At 41.9% G+C, this 21,624-nt stretch overlaps 1 protein-coding gene across 1 annotated transcript; it reads left to right on the top strand.

Moving 5' to 3' along the window:
- Positions 1-208: 208 nt before the first annotated feature.
- Positions 209-19,917, top strand: LOC121464064 (hepatitis A virus cellular receptor 1 homolog). Its single transcript, XM_041676689.1, has 6 exons — positions 209-257; positions 2,482-2,817; positions 13,365-13,414; positions 15,821-15,929; positions 18,258-18,294; positions 19,749-19,917. Exons 1-6 carry the CDS (start codon positions 209-211, stop codon positions 19,915-19,917), a joined length of 750 nt encoding a protein of 249 aa, XP_041532623.1.
- Positions 19,918-21,624: the final 1,707 nt, after the last annotated feature.

Genomic DNA, 21,624 nt, shown 5'->3' with positions numbered 1-21,624 from the left:
GGACAGTTAGTTTTCCTTGTCCATGGGAAGGCACAGAGCCCTAGCTGAAGTCTTTGATTGTGGGTTCTTCTCATTGTCGGCAGAGTAGATCCACATAAATCACCCCACCAGGATGTGATGATAAGCTGCCCTCTGAGAATTAAGACCTGCCCAAATTCCATGAGGCGAGGGTCCAAGCCAACCAGAGTGTCATGTGGTTGTCGACTTCATGATGCATCCTCAAGTCCTCGTTTCAGGCCTCTTACTCCTTCTCCCAGGTAAGTGAGAGGGATGGCTAGGAGGATAGGGGTTTGGAAAAAAAAAAAACAGGTCCCTGGGATCTGTATTACAGCAGGGAACCAAAATGAAATTGTAGCTCCATAGAGATTTCTTAACCTATCTCAATTAAAAAAATAATATCTGCAAGACTATCAGGTAAGTGATGAATATATGTACATGCAGTCTACATTCAAGTAAGGGTGAGGACATGTACTTGCATGTTTTAGTCAATGCATGAGGGCTGAAGAAAGGATATGAATGAATAGGCAACCTAACCTTCATTTGGCCTGTATGCTGTCAAAAACCCCTCTTTCTCAATTATTTAATTACAAATAGTAACCGAACACATTCTGTGATATTGGGGAAAACAGTGAATTGCATATTACATTATCTGGGACAGGATCCATGATAGCCTTGGCTGCCCCAGACATAACAGACAGCAGAGAATGACCTCAAACCTCTGATCCTCCTGTCCCTACCTCCCAAGAGCTGAGATTAGAGGTGTGAGCCCTTACACCTGATACACGTTCTAACTTTACAATCTAACCTCTGGGAAGTGCGATTGTGGAAGGTCATTAATTCTTTTCATAATTTCTATAATTTTATTATAATATGTGTTATGTTTGTGATCCTAAAACTTATAAGGCAAAATGAGGGAATGAGTGTCCCAGTGGGAAATGCACTCTCGTTGCACACTTGTTTTATAGAATAAGAAGTGTGCTTTCTCAGACCATGTCCCAAACTCATGACCTGAGCCTGAATATAGGTGACTATTTAGTGAATCTCACAGTCCGCTGTTATCCTGTGCTGGGAACCAACCCAGAGGCTGGCATGAGTGAGGTGAGCATGGTTCTCTGAGCTGCATCTTCAGCCCTCAGAGCTCCCTGACTTGGAAACAATTGGTAATAGGAATTTCAATCCACGATCTCAAAAGATTCATATTAAAATTACTACTTTAGGTTTAAAAGTTGCATGGTTTAGTTTTTGAGTTAATATTCTGAGTTTGTGGTCTCACTTTATAATTGAGTATTATTCAGTTCCTGGAATGGTACCAACATGTAAGCAGGGACCCTTGCTCTGTTTGTTTGTTTGTTTGTTTGTTTGTTTTCCGGGGGAACTAATCCTAAAGCCTCAGTCCTCCAGATGGTATTAGAAGGCCCATTCTGAGTTTGCCCTGGTGGTGCACATCCTTAATCCCAGCACTGGGAAGGTAGAGGCAGGCAGATCTCCATGAATTCAGGCAGCCAGTTCTATTACAGAGTTCTAAATACCGAGGCTAGCCAAGGTTACATAGAGAGACTGTGTCCCAAAAAGGCAGTGAAACCATATGAACAAACAAAAGCCATTCTGAAAACTGATGTTGAAGTTTGTAAAATTCTGCCTTTAAATCAGTGATGCTGTAAACAAAACTGGACCCTACTCTTTGTATAGGAGAGGTGGGTGAAGTTAATGGTTTCATTTTCAATAGCACTGAGGGGGGTTAGAGATGGTTTGAAACTGAGTCTCATAAGCCCAGGTTGGTCTTGAACTCATTAGTTTCCTGACTTTACCTTCAAATTCCGGTTTGGCAGGAACACATACTTCATCATGTACAATGTCTGGAAGAACAATTTTAAAAGTTTAGGAATTAGAGCTAATGTCAAGTGGTACACACGTGTAGTCCCAGTTCTCAGGAGTCTGAGGCAAGAGGATAGTGAGTATGAGGCAGCCTGGGCTACACAGCAACACTCTGTCTAAAAACAAACCAAGAGGTCAGGCATGGTGGTGCATGCCTTTAATCTTGGCAGTCAGAAGGCAGAGTTAGCTGGATCTGTATGGGTTTCTAGGCCTGTGAGAACTACCTAGTGAGCTCTGTCGCAAAAAGAAAAAAAGAATAAAAGATAGAATGAAATGAAGGAAGGAGAGAAAGCGAAATAAATGAATAAATGCAAAAATTTAAAAGATACAGTGTGAATATAATACAGTGCAGTAAGTTGTTTTTCCCACACACATGCTGAAGAATAAGCTAACAGAGAACTGTTTCCAGTGAAAATGTTAAGCTATGAAAACGCTACAGACAAACATGCAAAGGAAGGCTGAGGCTGGAGATAGAACACTTACCTTCCATGCCCCAGGTTTAGCCACAGTTGAGCCAAAAGGAAAACTGGGAATGAAATGAAGAAATAGAATCCATTGTAGGAAACTGTTGAGTGCTCATTCTCCAATTTCACCTTCTTATCACAGTGGCTGTGGATTCTTTCCCAGAAGTCCCTGGAGTGGTGGGCAACCCTGTGACACTGCCATGTTCTTATCCAGTGTCTGATGGGATCTCCTCCATGTGTTGGGGCCGAGGGGAATGTGGGGATACATGCGGACAGACACTCATCTTGACCGATGGACACAGAGTCTACTATCGGACAGACCGTCGCTACCAGCTGAAGGGGCAGCTTCTTCAAGGAGATGTGTCCTTGACCATAGAGAATGCCACTGAGAGGGACAGTGGGCTCTACTGTTGTCGAGTGGAGAAGAAGGGATGGAATGGCATACAGAGACTGACGGCCTCACTAAAAGTTCAGCCGGGTGAGTGTGCCTTGCTGCTTTATATATGTCCTATACGTGAACCTGCCAGGGAACCGAGCCTTCTGTTTACTTGAGATTTGTTCTTTTTCTAGAACAAGGAAATGGAGGTTCTTATAACCATGCTTGCGATTAAAACACTTGCTTTTTATTATTTTTTTAATGACATAATCTCATGTATCTCAGGCTGTTCTTTGATGGCGATGCCCTCCTGTATTTCCAGCCTATAGTACTTTAGTCCTGATAATTCGGTTGTATACCACCTACTTGTTTATTTATTTGTAAGGGCTAAGATCAGCCTAATGCAAGATCATGGGCTAAGTCAGGATCCAGGTCATAACTATACGTGGGACCATCTTGTTGGTCCAGGAAACTGCATCTGCTCTCCATCCTGAAACTCAGTGGGGAGCTTTATCTAAGCTGAAGTGACCTGAACGAAAGGCTGTCCTCTGCCTCGGAGTCAATGTCTTGTAGCTTTAAGTCACTGTCCTCTACACTGTAAAAGCCCAGCAGCTCTGACCTGAAAAGCAGGCCACGCAGGGAGCTGCTGCACTGATGAGCTGGCTTCCACAAGGATCAGCTGACCTTGCTGAGCACGGGCCACATGCATAGGAGGACCAGAGTTCCACTCCAGGTCTGCCCTGCCTTGGGCTTTAAAAGAGTCCTCCCATCTTGTCACAAAATTATCCTTTTGTATAAGAACATGGCCATGAGGGAAAATGTTTTTCTCCCAGCGCCTGTCCAGGGGGGACCAGTGGGAAGTTCAGGAAAACCCCAATTCTTAAATCATCACACTTTTCTCTGTGATGCACCATCATTTTCATAGTAAGAGCAGAACCACGAGGATGCAGCTTCTTCTGCTGATATCCCCTAATCTCTGTTGCTAAGGGCTCACATTGACAATTGACAGCAATTCTAGCTTGTCTCTTCTTTTAACAGCCAGCACATCCACATCGTTTGTCATTGTTCAGCCTTGGCCGTTTGTGCCTTCTTATTGATCTCTTTAGTTTTGACACGGAACCTCACTGCATGGTGTGGACAGTCAGGATCTCTCAAGTAGACCAGACTATCCTTGAATTCACAGATCCAACTGCCTCTGTCTTTTGACGGATGGGCTCAAAAGCCTTTTACAGTGCCCAGCTGCTTAAAATTATTGACAGTGTGCTGGTATCGAGTGTAGAAACCATTTCACACGTCAGTGTTGACAAGTCCTCTGTCTGGCTAGTTAAGGGGTTCAAAAGTGACTCTGTTTCATCCTTAACTATGACTTTTTATGATTTCCTGTGTATTTTAACACACCAAGCTTCCTCTTCCCATGCCTTTGGACCCTCATTAGCTCCTTTGAATGTTCCCATCTACCTGGGAGGACAATTGCCCCAGAACAAAGCTCCCAAACTGGTGGCTTCTTTCCTAGTTGTTCTCATAGGGGTCTTATGACTAGAATGTTCCCATGCTTACATTTCTCTATGAGAGATTCATTCCGTCTAGGGAAGGTTTGCATTGTGCTTAAGCCTCTGCCCACACAGTAGACTCAATCACAGTCTAATAATTTGAATCGAATAGTGTGAACAGTTTGAATCAAATAGTGTGAACAGTTTGATTGAGCAGTGTGAACAGCTTGAATCAAATAGTGCGAACAGTTTGAATCGAATAGTGCGAACAGTTTGAATCAGATAGTGTGAACAGTTTGAATCAAATAGTGTGAATAGTTTGGATTGAATAGTGTGAACAGTTTGAATCGAATAGTGTGAACAATTGGAATCAAATAGTGTTAACAGTTTGATCGAGCAGTGTGAACAGCTTGAATTGAATAGTGCGAACAGTTTGAATCAGATAGTGTGAACAGTTTGAATCGGATAGTGTGAACAGTTTGAATCAAATAGTGTGAATAGTTTGGATTGAATAGTGTGAACAGTTTCAATCAAATAGTGTGAACAGTTGGAATTGAATAGTGTGAACCGTTTGAATTGAATACTATGAACAGTTTGAATTGAATAATGTGAACAGTTTTTTTCTAACACAGCCACACCCACTCCTTGCTATGTTATCAGCAGTGATTTTCAATGTGATTGACATAAATACATTCTCCTGAACACCTATGTTTTGGTTCCTGAGTCCAGGACACATAACTATCTAGCCCTCTGTAGGAAAGGGGCTTGAGGACCAGTGAAATGGCTCAGTGGGTGGCTTAGTTATGTTTTCTATTGCTGAGACACCATGACCATGGCAACTCTTACAAAGGAAAAACTTTCAGTTGGGTTGGCTACAGTTTCAGAGGTTCAGTCCATTATCCTCACAGTGTGACATGGTGGCATGCAGGCAGGCATGGTGCTGGAGAAGGAGCTGAGAGTCCTACATCTTGACCCACAGGAAACAGGGAGTGAACAGTCTCACCGGGTATAGTTTGATCACAGGAGACCTGAAAGCCTGCCTCCATATTAACACACTTCCTCCAGCAATACCATACCTACTCCAACAAAGAAACACATCCTAATAGTGCCACTCCTTTTGGGGACATTTTCTTTCAAACAACAAGAGTGGGTTAAAGTGCCTATGGGCAAGCTTGATTACTGGAATTCAGTTATTGCAGCCTATTTGGGAGAAGGTGAGAACCAACTCTCTCAAACTGTTGTCTGACCTTAACTCGTTGGCCATGAAAAATTACGTGCGCGCGCATACACACACAATCACACACACACACACACACACACACACACAAACACACACACACACACAAACACACACACACACCAGAGAGAGAGAGAGACAGAGAGAGAGAGACAGAGACAGAAACAGAGAGACAGAGACAACAGAAATAAATGAAGAAATACAATTTTTAAATTTTAACCGTGGGCTGGACTCTACTTTTTCTAGTTTCCTGCCTCTAACAGGTAAATTCATTTCTTTTCCTTCTTTGGAGGTAAAACCTGGCTCGATTCAAATGCCACCACTTCTACTGCAGAGAAGAGTGTTCAGAGCAGTTGTTCCCAGTTTGCAGGGTTTATTTTGTAGTCAGAAGAGTTAGCATCACTAAGAGCTGCTTGTGTGGAAGCCGTCAGCTGACATCAGCACTATGTGCTTCTTCTGGACTTAATCATGGGCTCTTTCCTCCAGGCACATTTCCCCTCAACTCCAGCCTTGACATTCTTGCACTCCCTGAGCATCAGTGAGCTGCTTGGATTCCTGCAGCACTTCTGATTCTTTTCCTAATTTGTGAATTGCAGGTTGTCCCAATATGAGGTCTGCAGTGCTTCAATATCTAAAACCTCTTGGACAAGGCCTTGGTAATATAACTGAAAATTTCATTGCCATAAAGTATTCATACATAGAATTATCAATAGTTTATAAATCTCCCTATAAGCTATGTATATAAAGTGTATGCAATGAATGCTACATCTATTCATATTTAGACATGAGCCCCATATGTGAGCTATACGTAAGCTGTTACAAAATTTTCAGAATTGCCAAAATTCTGAAACTGTTGACACCAAAATTTTTTTGATAAGGAATATTCACCCTGTTTCTCTTAGCCTGGAAGAATCTAGAGTTGATTGTGTCTCTTCCCAATACAAATATGCACATAATTTAGTGTTGGGCCTTGCATGGGACCTCTTGCGGGCCAACTAGCCTAGTTAGCCTTGTGATGCAGCACTGTGTATGTCCTCTCTAGACTAGAACATGCTCAGAGTGCAGTCAGTGGGTGAAGTCAGTCGCCCTGGAGAGGAACACACTCAGTCCCAGTTCCCAACACCCTCTCAGTGTCACAGAGATGCTGAGAGAAATGTGAACATCTGACCTATCACTTAGAACATGTTTCAGTAGGGATGCGGGCCCCATTCTCATCTCAAGGTTGTCAGTGCAGCTGCCTCCTATTGATGAGCTGTCTCCACAGCCCCGTCCTGGTGGCCTAGGTGGCCAATGACAAAGAGCAGAAGTTCAGGAGAGGAGCATCTGCCTGGAGACAGCCTCTACCTGATATGTGAGGGAGGGGTGTGTCTAAGGCTCTTCTTTCTCTTGCTTGGCTGACCTTTGCTTTTATATTGATTTCTAGATCCAGGAGTTCCAACAAGTTCTTCAAGAAGAGTTACAATTACAAGTGCATTCAAACCTATCAATGGACCCAGAACTACTTCAAGGCACACCAGAACTACACACTGGAAACTCATCTCTACTTCAAGGAAACCAGGAACAACTAAAATACCCAGAGCTACCACAAGGAGACTCTCAACCACTCCTAAACGCATAACTACTAGAAGGAGACCCTCAACCACTCCAAAGCTTACAACGACTCCAAGGAGACCCTCACCTACCACAAAATACACAACTACTACAAGGAGACCCTCAACTACGATAACACGCACAACTCCTACAAGAAGACCCTTAACTATCAGAAAATCCACAACTACTACAAACAGACCCTCAGCTACAACAAAACCCACAACTATTACAAGGAAATCCTCAACTACCACAAACCCCACAACTACTACAAGGAAATCCTCAGCTACCACAAACCCCACTACTATTCCAAAAAGACCCTCAACTACTACAAAATACACTAGGACTACAAGGAGACCTTCAGTTACCACAAAACCAACAACTACTACAAGAAGACCATCAACAACCATAGAACACCTGATTACTCCAAGAAAACCCACACCTCTTATAAAAACCACCTCTAATCCAAGTAGGCCACCAACAATCATAAATCCCAAAACTACTTCAAGAAGACTTACACCTCCTATAAAATCCACAACTACCCCACAACAACCAACATCTATGACAAAACACACAACTATTCCAAAGAGACTCTCAACTATGACAAAATCTACAGCTGCTCCACAGAGATCAGCAACTACCACAAAACCCACAATTACTACAAAAAGATTCTCAATTACCACAAAACCCACAATTACTACAAGGAGACTATCAACTACAACAAAACCCACAACCACTACAAGGAAACCATCAACTACCACAAAACCCACAATTACTACAAGGAGAACCTCAACTACCACAAAACCCACAACTACTACAAGGAGACCTTCAACTACCATGAAACCTACAACTACTACAAAGAGACCCTCAATTACCAGAGAACCCACAATTACTACAAGGAGACACTCAACTGCCACAAAATCCACAACTACTACTAGGAGAACATCAACTACTACAAACCCAACAACTACTCCAAGGAGACCCACAATTACCAAAAAACCTACAACTACTCTGACGAGACCATCAACAACCATGAAACCCATGACAACTCCAAGAAGACCCACACCTCCTATAAAACCCACATTTAATCCAAGTAGTCCCTCAACAACCATAAAACCCAAAATTACTTCAAGAAGACCGACACCTCCTATAAAATCCATAACTACTTCACAGAGACCAGCAATTATGACAAACCCCACAACTACTACAAGGAGACCTTCAACAACCACAAACCCCACAATTACTATAAGGAGAACAACTACCATGAAACCTACAACTACTACAAAGAGACCCTCAACTACCAAAGAACCCACAATTACTACAAGGAGACCATTAACTACTGCATACCCCAAAACTACTCCAGGGAAACCCATAATCTCTGCAATCCCGATAATCCCCACAATCCCCTCAATTCCCTCAATCCCCATAATCCCCCCAAACCCAAAAATCCCCCAAATACCCACAACTATTCCAAGAAGACCACCAACAACCATAAAATCCAGAATTACTACAAGGAGATCCTCAACTACCATAAACCCCACAACTACTACAAGGAGACCATCAACTACTACAAAACCAACAACTACTACAAGGAGACCCTCTACCACAACAAACCCCATAACTACTACAAGGAGACCCTCTACTGTGACAAATTCCAAAACTACTACATGGAGATCCTCAGCTACCACAAAACCTACAACTACTACAAAGAGACTATCAACTACTACAAACCCAACAACTACTACAGGGAGACCCTCTACTATGACAAACCCCACAAGTACTACAAGGAAATCCTCAGCTAGCAGAAAACCCACAACTACTACAACGAGACCATCAACTACTACAAATGCAACAACTGCGACAAGGAGACCCTCAACTACGACAAACCCAACAACTACTACAAGAAGACCCTCTACTACGGCAAACCCCATAACTACTACAAGGAGACCCTCTACTATGACAAACCCCACAACTACTACATGGGGATCCTCTGCTACCACAAAATCCACAACTACTACAAAAAGACCATCAACTACTACAAACACAACAACTACTACTAGAAGACCCTCTACTACGACAAACCCCATAACTACTACAAGGAGACCCTCTACTATGACAAACCTCATAACTACTACAAGGAGACCCTCTACTATGACAAACCCTGCTACACGGAAATCCTCAGCTACCACAAAACCCACAACTACTACAAGGAGACCATCAACTACTACAAATGCAACAACTACAATAAGGAGACCCTCAACTACGACAAACCCCATAACTACCACAAGGAGACCCCCTACTATGACAAACCCTACAACTACTACATGGAGATCCTCAGCTACCACAAAACCCACAACTACTACAATGAGACCATCAACTACTACAAACACAACAACTACTACAAGGAGACCCTCTACCACAACAAACCCCATAACTACTACAAGGAGACCCTCTACTATGACAAACCCCACAACTACTACATGGAGACCATCAACAACTATAAATGCAACAACTACTACAAGGAGACCCTCTACCACAACAAACCCCATAACTACTACAAGGAGACCCTCTACTATGACAAACCCCAAAACTACCTCATGGAGACCCTCAGCTATCACAAAACCCACAACTACTACAAAGAGGCCATCATCTACCACAAACCCAACAACTACTACAAGAAGACCCTCAATGACCACAAGCCCCACAAGTACTATAGAACCCACAATTACTACAATCCCCACAACTATTCCATGTAGATCCCGAACAACTGCAAAGCCTACAATTACTACAAAGAGACCCTCAACTACCAGAGAACTCACAATTACTACAAGGGAACCCTCAGCTACCACAATACCCACAACTACTACAAGAAGACCATCATCTACCACAAACCCAACAACTTCTACAAGGAAACCCTCAACTAACACAAGCCCCACCACTACTGCAGAACCCACAATTACCAAAATCCCCACAACTATTCCAAGTAGACCACTGACAACTGTAAATCCCACAATTACTACAAGGAAACCCTCAACTACCACAAAACCCACAACTACTACAAGGAGATCATCAACTACCACAGAACCCACAATTGCTACAAGGAGACCCTCAGCTACCACAAAACCCACAATTACTACAAAAAGACTGCCAACTACTACAAACCCCACAACTACTCCAAGGAGACCCACAATTACCATAATCCCCACAACTATTCCAAGTAGACCCCCAACAACCGTAAAACCCATAATTACTACAAGGAGTCCCTTAGTTCCCACAGTTCCCACAGCTACTACAAGGAGACCATCAACTACTAAAAACCCAGCAACTACTACAAGGAGACCCTCTACTATGACAAACCCCACAACTACTACAGAACCCACAATTACTACAAGTATACTCTCAGCTACTCCAAAATCTACAACTACTACAGGGAGACCCTCAATTACCAGAAAACCGACAACTATTACACGGAGACCCTCGTCTACCCCAAAACCCGCAACTACTACAAAGAGACCCTCAACTACCACAATAGTCACAACTACTCCGAGGAGATCATCAACAACCATAAAACCCATGACTACTCCACAAAGACCCACACCTTCTATAAAACCTACATCTATTCCAAGTAGACCCCTAACAACCATAAAACCCAAACCCACTTCAAGAAGACCCACCCCTTCTATAAAATCTACAACTACTCCACAAAGAACAGCAACTATGACAAAACACACAACTATTCCACAGAGAACCTTGACTATGATCAACCCCACAACTACTACAAGGAGACCCTCAACTACCAAAAAATGCACAATTACTACAAGGATACCCACAAATACTCCAAAATCAACCACAATCTCTACCTCTACTTCTCTACTACCAGTAGACAGGCAGACTTCCGAATCAGGTAAATTTTGTGTGTTTTATCAATCAGAGGCCTTCTCATAGAGTTCTGTAGGACACAGACAACAAGGCAGTCATAAGTATGATCTAGGTGAAGGAGTCTTAATTGGGTTCTAAACATTGACTTCACTTTGTCCATGGTTCTCTAGTCTTTGTATGTGCACCACCTGTTCTGTAACAATTTGAACCTGGAGGACACCCATCTCTCTATATGAGATTTTCCAGGGATTCAGTACTAGCCAGATTTAGGTTGATCATTGATCTAGGATAGCTGATGAGGATGTTAGGAATCTAGGATAGTAGGGCCTGACTTTCTGATGAAAAAGTAAAGAAAGAATGACTGAGAACTAGTGTCTGGGTAGGCACAATCGAACCCTTTTCAGATATTCTGAAATTGGGCCATCCAGCCAAGGCCATAGTGTAGTAAAATTGACATTCAATGTTTCCTGAGCACCAGGCAGCATGCTACATGCTTCATGATGCAGTGTTTAATTCTCAGACACTTGTGTCCTATATAGCTGTGATATGTCCCTCTTTCATGGTGACAGGGACAGACAGTTCATGGTGGAAGTTATGGAAGACAGAAAGTGGCTCAGACTCTGTCCCTGTTCACTTGAGTTGGAAGCTGGTTCTTCTGACTCTGGGGTCATAACTCCAGCCATAGGCTCTGAGATTTATGTTTAGATAGTTTGTCCTGTATTCACTTAAATAAGAGGACTCTGTAGTACTGGGCTACAAGCCAAATTTGCAGAGGGCCCTAGATTTTAGATTGGGATTTTAGAACATAAGGATTTGTGAGAGAACCCATTTTGCTCCAGGCCGCTGTAAACATTGGAGAACTGTGAGGATCTCTCGAGACTGGCAAACTTTTCAAGACTTAGCTTTTGCTTGCATCAGGGGATTGGCTCATTGGCTGAGTTTGGAGAACAAGTTCCTGACTCTATGGAAAACAGAGATTTAGAAAAGCAGTAACAGCTGACATGATAATGTGACCAGCTAGAGTGATATTATTTGAATTCTATTTTGTTGAGCTAGGATCTCAACTTGGCTGTCATGGATCTCGTGATGTCCACTGAAGTCACAAAGGTCTTCCTGCCTCTTCAAGTAATGGAAGGTGTTTGCCACCATGCCTGTCAGTGTTGAAATTAATATTTATTTAATTTATTCATTTTAATATTTATTTAATATTTGAGTCACTTTTTCTTATACCTGGAAGGTTGTGCTTAAGATACAAAAAGACTCTAGACTGTAGATGTTTCCTAAACCTAGTCATTGCCTTTGGCTCCTTGGAAGTGCGCCCCAATGAGTAAAAATGGAAGGTGAGAATCAGGAGGCCAAGGCCAGCCACATGTACTCATGCTTGGCAGTGCCAGCTTTGGCAGGAACTGGGAGTCCCATAGACCTGAAGCTGTACCACTCATTGTTTGGGCATTGTGTGTGTGTGTGTGTGTTTGTATGCATGTATGTGTACGCACACACTTTCAGCAGATATTTCTGACATTTGCTTTTTCAAGAATAAAATGAAACTGGGCACCCACTGTTAGGATGTAAACCATTTGTTTATCACTGTGACTCAGCAGGATGAGAATTCTTTACATACAGAATTCCAAAAAAGGTATCTCAGAAACACCCCAAAATCAGATTGAAGTTCAGTGTCTCTCCTGCCACACGAAATCCCAACCCTCACATCATGTGTGGCACGTCCACTTGTGAGTGATAGTACAGGTGATTTCTGAAGCAATTCTGATCAGGCCAAGGCAAACTGACACATTAGATAAGAACGCACAAGCTGTTCGGATGTCATGGTAGTTCCTCTCATTCTGAGTAGAGATCATCCTGATGTTTCAGTGTGTGTACGGCCTTTGTGCACTTAGAATCCTCAGCTAATATGGAAGTAGAGAGAAGGTGGGACCTTAGGCTGTTCCAATTCTAAGTGCTCTGCTTCACCTAATTTTTTTTTCTTTTTATAAGTGTTTTATTTAAAAAGTTACTATTCAGAAGTTACTCTCTTCAACAACCCATTCAAAAGTGATTTGATGTTAAAAATATGAGCCCAAACGCTTTTCATGAGATATTGAATAATCGATGCAAAACTTGCTCCTTCATTTGCATATGCAGCTATATGCCATGCAAACTGGACAGCCATACTCAGTCTTATAGACTACCTGGGCATGTATATGTATGAGAGAGAGAGAGAGAGAAAAAGAGAGAGAGAGAGAGAGAGAGAGAGAGAGAGAGGGAGAGAGGAACAGAAACATTAAGATATATAACTTTCTAGATAAATTTAACAAAATACTGCTATTTAGTCTGATGCTATAGTTTTTGATCATGTTATTTAACATTTAATCTTCCATAGAAGTTGGTATGAATATGTGTAGTGTCTATAATGAACGTATAACATTATTCTAATGACAATTTTCATTCTTTTTGAACAGTTTACACTGAAACTGTGACATCTTCACATCACCCTTGGAATAATCACACTGTAAGCAAATCCCTCTCTGTGTTAATAACAAGATTCTCTTCTATCTTCCTGGAATCGTGTTGCCCTTAGGGACTCTGTAAATCAATTTACAGACTTTTGTCTCAAAAGAAGAAGAAGAAATAGAAGAGAAAAAGAGGCGAGCATAGTTGTTTCTTCCTTTATCATAGGATCCAGGAAGCTGACACAGGAGATACTAAATTTGAGGATAGCCTGGACTACAAGGTCAGCTTGAGTCCACCATGAGAACTTGTCTCAACAATCCAAGAGAGATCAAGACAATATTTTATATATATGATAAATCGCATGAAAATAAGAGAAGAATTTGACTCTAAAAAGAGTGTCAAGTTTACTTTGATGGGCAAGTTTGTCAGCGGTGCCTAATAAGTGATATTTTACAAGCAATGGAGGGAGGCAAGGACACACAGAGAGACTGATTCATTTTCTATGTTTAAAAGTTACATTAAAATAAAAAGAACGAATTAGCTAGAGGAGACTAAATTAGCATACCGTATTTGCATATACTAGTACAATATCAGAAGCCATCACACCATGTCAAAGGATTGCTAGTTGAACAGACTTGTGCTGTGTTTAGCACAACCTTGCATGGTGTAGTCGTAGCTGAGCTAGCTTAACTGCAGAACAGTCAGCTTTACCAGCATGAAGAAAGAGAATTAAACTCAAAACAAGAACAAACAGATCTGGACTCTGAAGCTGTCAGTCTGACTCTAGGTGTATCGAGAACAGTGCACAGAGACACACCTTGTGTGCTTGTGTGCTGTGTCTAGGTTTTTGATTTGCTTGTTTTGGGGACAGGGTCTCCTGGAGACCAGGTTGGCCTTGAATTCTCCATGGAGTTGAGAATGATCAAGAACTCCTGACCCTCTTGTCTCAACTTCTCAAGTTCTGGGATTACAGGTGTGCCTAGCAATAGCAGCACACATCCGGAACCTGTAGATCAACTTTCTAGACTTTAGCTCATGAAAAAGTTGAAAAAAAATATTTGAAGATGTATGAGAAAGAATAGCCATTGCTGCCATTCGTAGTCAGGAAAATGTTATGAAGTAAATGTTTGTGAAGACATGATGAACTCACCTGTGATCCAGGTACTCAGGAGGTGTATGCGGGGGGACGAAATTCATTGTATTGGCTACATAGTGAGTACCAGGTCAGTTAGAATACACATGATACTGTCTCAAAACCAACACATATTACTTTATATACCTACAGTGTTTGTCAAGAAGGACCTGAGAATCCCTTTCCCAGGAATCCACTGAACATGTTTGAGGACGTAGAGACGGCACTCACAGAACTTAGCTAACACTTCTATGGTCTCCCTGACTAAACAGAGGAGCCTGGATTGTGACTCCAGAGACGAGGCTCATAAATGGAAAAAGACCTGGTCTCATCCATGGGCTCTGTTTACAGTTAGTAGATTAGTGTCAAGCTATTAGAGAGGTCTCACCTGCTGCCCACCTGCCTCCTGCTTATTCCAGTGTGTGCTGATCCCTGATCCCCTGCACCAGGGCACTAGGGAGATTCTGCATTTCTGTCTGATCACACGGTGGTAATCAGGCTGCGTTGGAGCAGTTTCTTCTGAGTATTTTTTTTTTAAAGCTGTAGATCTTGCTGGGCATGGTGGACCATGGCTTTACTCCCAGCCATAAATAAAGTCTGGCCCATCTTTGTGAGTTCGGGGGCAGCCTGGTCTATACAGAGTTTAGCAGAGCTGTGACTAGGTAGTGAGAAGTAAGACCCTGTCTCAAAAACCAAAACCAAAAACAAAGAAAAAAAGAAAGAAGAAGAAAAACATCGAGTCCAGAATTTTACAAGACAATTACGATTTTTGAGGAAAGACCAGGCTCAGTAGCTGAGCACAGGCTGGGAACATCAGAACATTGACTGAGAAAGGAGCCACTGTTTTTCTCAATAGAGGAATAACCTACTGATATATAATATAATATTAATGCAGATATAATATAATATAATATTAATGCAGATATAATCACTCACAAGATATGCAACCATGTTGTCACCTCAAACCACAGAGAAAACATTTTCATCTTTCTCCTAGACACTGAAGTTTGTGTTTTCTAGAGTCGAACAACTTAGTACCAGCTCAGGTTGTTTGGTTTACTTGCGTGTTCTATTCTATTTCATTTAAATGTGTGATCTCTCTATGTGGCCCTGGCTGTCCCAGAACTGCTATGTAGACCAGGCTGTCTTGGAACGCTCAGATAATCTTCTGCCTCTGCCTCTCAAGTGCTGGGAATCAAGGTGCACACTCCCACATACTTGCATATTCTAGATTAGCCACAGAAAATGGAGGAAAAGAATCTAGGTTGAGGTCTGGGGTGTATTTTCTGCTCATCTCATTTGGCATCTCTTCAATGATTGATGTTTCCTTAGGAAGAGATCCCAACACCCCGCCCCCTGGTGATCCCCACTAAGGGCCTCTACATCGGAATCTCCATGTCTGTTGGGCTGTTGCTTCTCACAGGCATCCTGATGATCTTAAGTGAGTAGCTTTATCAAGGTCTCATTGTTAGGGATGGGAATGGGTCTCCCTGGGAAATGGTCACACAATCCAAGGAATTTTGGCAGAGCAAAATCTTTTATACCTGTGGCATAGTGAAAAACCACTTTAAATCCACTGAGGAAAGTGGGGTCCTGCTGGGCCTTAAACTCTAAAACAAAGAGGTCCTGTACCTGATTCTGAGTATCCAGAGCTCGGCCTCACAGTCTAGGAGGTTTGTCTTATAAAGCAGAGCAGTGACTAGGGAGAGCGGTTCCGAGCACAGAATTTGACGGTAGGAAAATGCTTACTCCACAGTTCCTCTTGCCTAATGGTGTCTTCCCACATTTCTTTCAAGATGGTACTTCCTCTGTCTTCATTAGCCCTGTGGTAGAAGACAGTGCATTTTATGTCTACTTCCCAGACCAAGGAGCTAGAGCAAGGCTTCTCAGCTGTTCTGACTGCCTGCAAGGAACTCCACATGCCATGAGGTTCTTTTCTGTGTTCCCCAATGCAGGATACATATTGCAGTCCCTTCTGGATATCAGGTCCTGGATATCAGGACCTACTGTGCACTGAGATTCTAACACTTGGGACATGCTCAGTGAACACTGTTACTGTACGTCATTAGGATTCCTGTTTCATGTAACTTGTAAAGCTAAATATTGGTGGCTCATTTCCTAAGTATGATTGTTTGTTTGGTTTATTTCTTTTGTAATTTTTGAAACCTTCTGTCTTATATATCCCAGGCTGGCTTTGAACTTACAGTGTTGCTGAGGCCAGTTTTGAAGTTCTTAGTCTTCTGTCTCTGTATTTGGGTTTACAGCATATGCTTTATATTTCAATTGTTGGCTACCTCAAGAGAAAAAATTACACTTACTATAAAGAAATTGAATTTGGGACTGAAGAGAGGGTTCAGCACTTAGGTGGTTGACTGCTCCTATAGAGGATGTGAGATCTATCCCAGAACCTGGGTGGGTGACTCGCAACTGCCTGTTATTACATCCACATGGGGATACCTCTAGATTTAGGCACTTTCTTTGTAGAGTACATATTCAGACACACACACACACGTGCATGCATATGCACATACACACAATAATACACACACAATCACACATACATACACACATATATGCATGCATAAGCACATACACACAATCATACACACACAATCACACATACATACATACACACATACACACAGAGAAAGAAAGAAAGAATAAGTTTTTAAAGAAACAGGCTTGAGATCTGGCAGGCAGGGGACCATCGTGAGACCTATAGTGTGTTCTTTTCTAGCCTGCAGATCTGTTTTTGTCCCTGTGATGATACTGTTGAATGTTCTGGAACATTTCTAATAGAAGAGGCAAATAGGACATTGGAGGGAAAACTGCATGACTAACCCCTGAACAGAATTCTTTGACAGTGGCACTTAGGTCTGCTTGACCCTTTCCTACAGGGTTTGTGGGAATGCACAGGCGTTTCTGTCTGTCTAGCCCATTCCCTGTATAAGAATGTCAGTCACTGTCATTTCAAGATACCACACATGAGCTCATTACTGACCTGTTTCACATGACTGTGTAGAAATTTGGGAATAAGAATACATGTGTCAAACATCAGGAAGTTTCTCTCTAATATTTAGAACTTGGTTATTCGTAATGATTATTTAAGCTGACTCTTAGGTGTACACCTATAATCTCAGGATGCAGACTACTGATATAGAAGAATCATAGGTTATGACTAGCTTAGAATAAAATAGCAAGATAATGTTTTAAAAGGGGGAGTATAAATTGTGTAAAATACTACAAATACGTTCACTTTCTTAGCCCAAAGTTGTTTATTCTCCCCCGAGGGTGGGTGGCTTCTGGGAATCAAAGGTCTTTAACAGCAAGTGGAGAGTAAGTAATATTTTAGTGGTACATACTTCTGAAGAACATTATGGAAGGAACCAAAGCCATTATAGTGACATTTTAAAAATGGTTCTTGATGGAAGAAACCATTAGCAGGACCTTGTGTCTCAGGTCACTCGGGGAGTCGATGTTTAAGCTTATCTCCAGCAGCCAGTTTCAAACCCCAGACTTCATTTCTTTCAGTGAAAGAATTTACCAATGCCATTCTAGCACATTAGGAATGGTATCTGGGTGAGTGCATCAAACCGAAAAGGCAGAGGAAAGACTTTCTGTATGGTAGAGGAACAGATGACCTTCCCACTTTACCAGGGAATGGTTCAATTATAAACAGAAACAATAGTCTTGCTTAGAATAAAAGATCATGAATGTGATTGATGACATGTTCAATTTAACTCCACCTAACTGCCCCCCTCTGTTTCAGAGTGCAGACACACGAGAAAGAAGAGGAAGCCAGAGGTGTAAGTTGTCACGCTGTGTCGATTGCTTCGAAGCTTGTCATCTTGTGGATTTCTCCTTGTTCCTTTCTTTCTTTTCTTTTCTCCTCCTCTTTCTCCCATTCTTTCCCCTCCTTTTTTATTTACTTATTTTAATTATTTTTTCATATATACTTTGCTCATGTTCCTTTGCCTCTACCAACTCATCTCAGGTCATGCCACTTCCCAACCCACCCAATGCTATGTTCTCCTTCTTTCAAAGAAAGAAAAAGAAGAAGGAAGGAAGGAAGGAAGGAAGGGCCAGATAAAATCTAAAACAATACAAAAATGAAGATCAAAACAAAAAAGTCCAAGACCATTTCCTGTCAGTTGTCACATTGGCTCATCTGAGCTTTCTGACCCTACGTTGTTTCCGTATTTGTACGTGTGAAACTGAACTACACAGAGAAAAACTTGGTCCCATCTTCTTTGTAAATGACAGCACATGTGCTCTTCATGTGCCTGACTACATTTCAACAGTAGAGATGGCCAGTGTTTAGACAACAAAACGCCACTCTGCCTAAACACTACCCATGAGTTAAAGTTAGCCTGTTTTCTTCTCTGATTTGCTGCTTTATGAGTTCTAGGAAGCTCACATAGCAGTCCACTTGACTATCAGGGTAACCCCCCCCCCATCTAGTGGGAAAGGCCAGCTTTCAAACACCAGTAACTCTGTCCCAACATTAGTTCCTCTCCCTACAGTGCCTGATGGTTTTGTGCATGTGGTGGATACGAGTGTGCCCCAGACTGTACACTTTGCAACTGTTTCCCAGACCACCAGCCCCTGTGGAAAAGCCCTGCTTCATTGCTTTACACATTTCTTGTCTATGTTAGCATTGGAGGGTGCAGATGCTATGTAGATTTTAAAAGCACTTTTAACAATAACTTACTTATCTTTTGTTGTGTTAGGAGGTGGTGGTGGTGGTGTGTTTATGTGCACACATGCAGGTTCCATGGCACCTGTGAAGGCCAGAGAGCAACTTTGTGAAGCTGGTTCACTCCTTCTGCCTTTCTGTGGGTCCAGGGATCCAGCATGGGTCACCAGGCCCTCCTAACCCTTTCTAAAGGGCCACAGTCCTAAGCTGTAAATACAGCAGTCATCCAACTCTTAGCCCAGTTCCCACGTGCACAGCCTGATTAGGTAACTCCCTATGATGTTAGGTATCTGTCTTTTTAGATATCTGACTTTTGTGTTCTATTTCATGAGTATCCCAATGGATGCCAATATCAACTTTCTTTGTTAAATGTTTCTTTCTGTGTCTGATGTTTATCAAGCAAATGTCTCTATGATTTTACTAACGGGTCCCTGTGTGGTGCTATTCACTTCCTGTTACAGTTTTTGTGGATGGGGCTTCTGCACTCATGAATACCCAGTCTTACTGAATCATAAGCGAAAACTCTGCTCCGACCTGAAAAGTGACCTTCCTAATCTTTTTCAGCGACTCTCTTTTCCGCTCGGTCGTCTTCCATGCTTATATGAATGAAGCTTTCGAGAGTACACTGCAACTCCCCACCGAAGATATAGTCTACACGATTGAAGACAATTTCTACGCCAGGATAAACTCCCAGTGGCCCTCTAAGTTGACAACATTCCAAGTCTGCAGATGAAAGTGTTGGGGTATCGCCATGAGGGACACCCATTAAGCTACAGGACTATTTTCACTGTCAGTTCTTCTGGTGTCCCTAGTTGCCAGCAATAGTGGCAGAAGGTAGTCCCCTAGGTGTTCATGTGCATAGTCACTGTTAATATAGTACCCAGTCCTGCCCCCCCCCACACACACTCTCAAACATGAATACTTGAGAATTTCTTGTGTTTTTTTTTTTTTGACTCCTTAAGTCTTGGGTCCAAGAAAGGCAATCATTGGCAATGCAGGAAATAACCTATCTTAGTTATTAAAAGCATCAAGAAGAGAGGAATAGGATTTAAAAATAAAAAAAACCCAAAAAATTAAAGGGAAGGCAAAACTTAATTTAGAAGTACTTTGTGATTATATTTTATTTATTTTATTGTAACTCAAAAAGTTCCTTTCCTCACCTTTTCCAAAAGGACTTAAGTCATGGGAACTACAGGTTTTAATTTCTCTGTTACATAAACAGAAAGGAGCCTAAAAGTCTGTATGCTTTTTAATGGCTCATGACACATAAAATATGATGCATTGTTATCTGCTTGATCTTAGGATAAGGATGGGTGTTTCATGTCAGGAGAGGTTACCACGGTGAGTATGGACCAGGCAGATATCAGGGAAGAAAATAGTTGACCAAGGGATTGAGGTCACCAGTGCTGTTTCCACCGCAGTCTGACTTGATGACCAGTGTCCCTATACTCTCATGCGCTGGGCTCTGAATCAGGAGCTGGAAGGAGGCAATACAGAGATGAAGGGGAAGGGGGAGCAGGACCCAGGCTCTGCCTGGGAGAAGTCCTATGTTAGTGCAACAGCGTATGAGGCTACCATTGGTTTCATTCAGAGTTCTAAATTTATAATTGTCTCCAGATCATAAATAAATTATATCTAATTTTTTTTTATTTTTTTTTAATTTATTTATTTATTAAGGATTTCTGCCTCGTCCCCACAACCGCTTCCCATTTCCCTCCCCCTCCCCCGATCAAGTCCCCCCCCCCCATCTGCTCGAAGAGCAATCAGGGTTCCCTGACCTGTGGGAAGCCCAAGGACTGCCCACCTCTATCCAGGTCTCGTAAGGTGAGCATTCAAACTGCCTAGGCTTCCACAAAGCCAGTACGTGCAGTAGGATCAAAAATCCACTGCAATTGTTCTTGAATTCTCAGTATTCCTCATTGTCCGCTATGTTCAGCTAGTCCGGATTTATCCCATGCTTTTTCAGACCTAATTTATTTCAGAAAGACAAAGAATTTTCATAGTGAATCAATTTGTCAAATCAATCAAATATTTACTTTTTGTAAAAGTTAAGAAAGCTGTGGTATTGGTATCTTCATTAACAGTTTGTTGGTAAGATCTGCTTTTCAAGACAGTAAAAATTTCTATATAAGTTTTCTGTCTTCTGAGTGCTGGTTTAACCTAGTTGTCCTCTTATCTCCACATATTCTCCATTGAAACTGTACACACACACACACACACACACACACACACACCTGCGCATACATCCATGCATACATGCACATCCATGCACACACACACATACAACAATGTATGTATGTGCATGCTAAATAACTAAAGTGTAACAAATTTTAAAAATTTAAAGAATAAAGTAGATTAAGGTGGAAAAGACCAATGGTTAAATGCCAATGGATTTCTTTAGTGATTTACCTAAAGCACCATTTGTACTATTTGTCAAGAA

Source organism: Microtus oregoni, unplaced genomic scaffold, assembly GCF_018167655.1.
Source record: "Microtus oregoni isolate MIOR12 unplaced genomic scaffold, Mior012 000027F_ref0000203, whole genome shotgun sequence".
Taxonomy (NCBI): domain Eukaryota; kingdom Metazoa; phylum Chordata; class Mammalia; order Rodentia; family Cricetidae; genus Microtus; species Microtus oregoni.
Note: the sequence above shows the minus strand (reverse complement) of the source record. Positions and strands in the feature narration are given on the sequence as shown.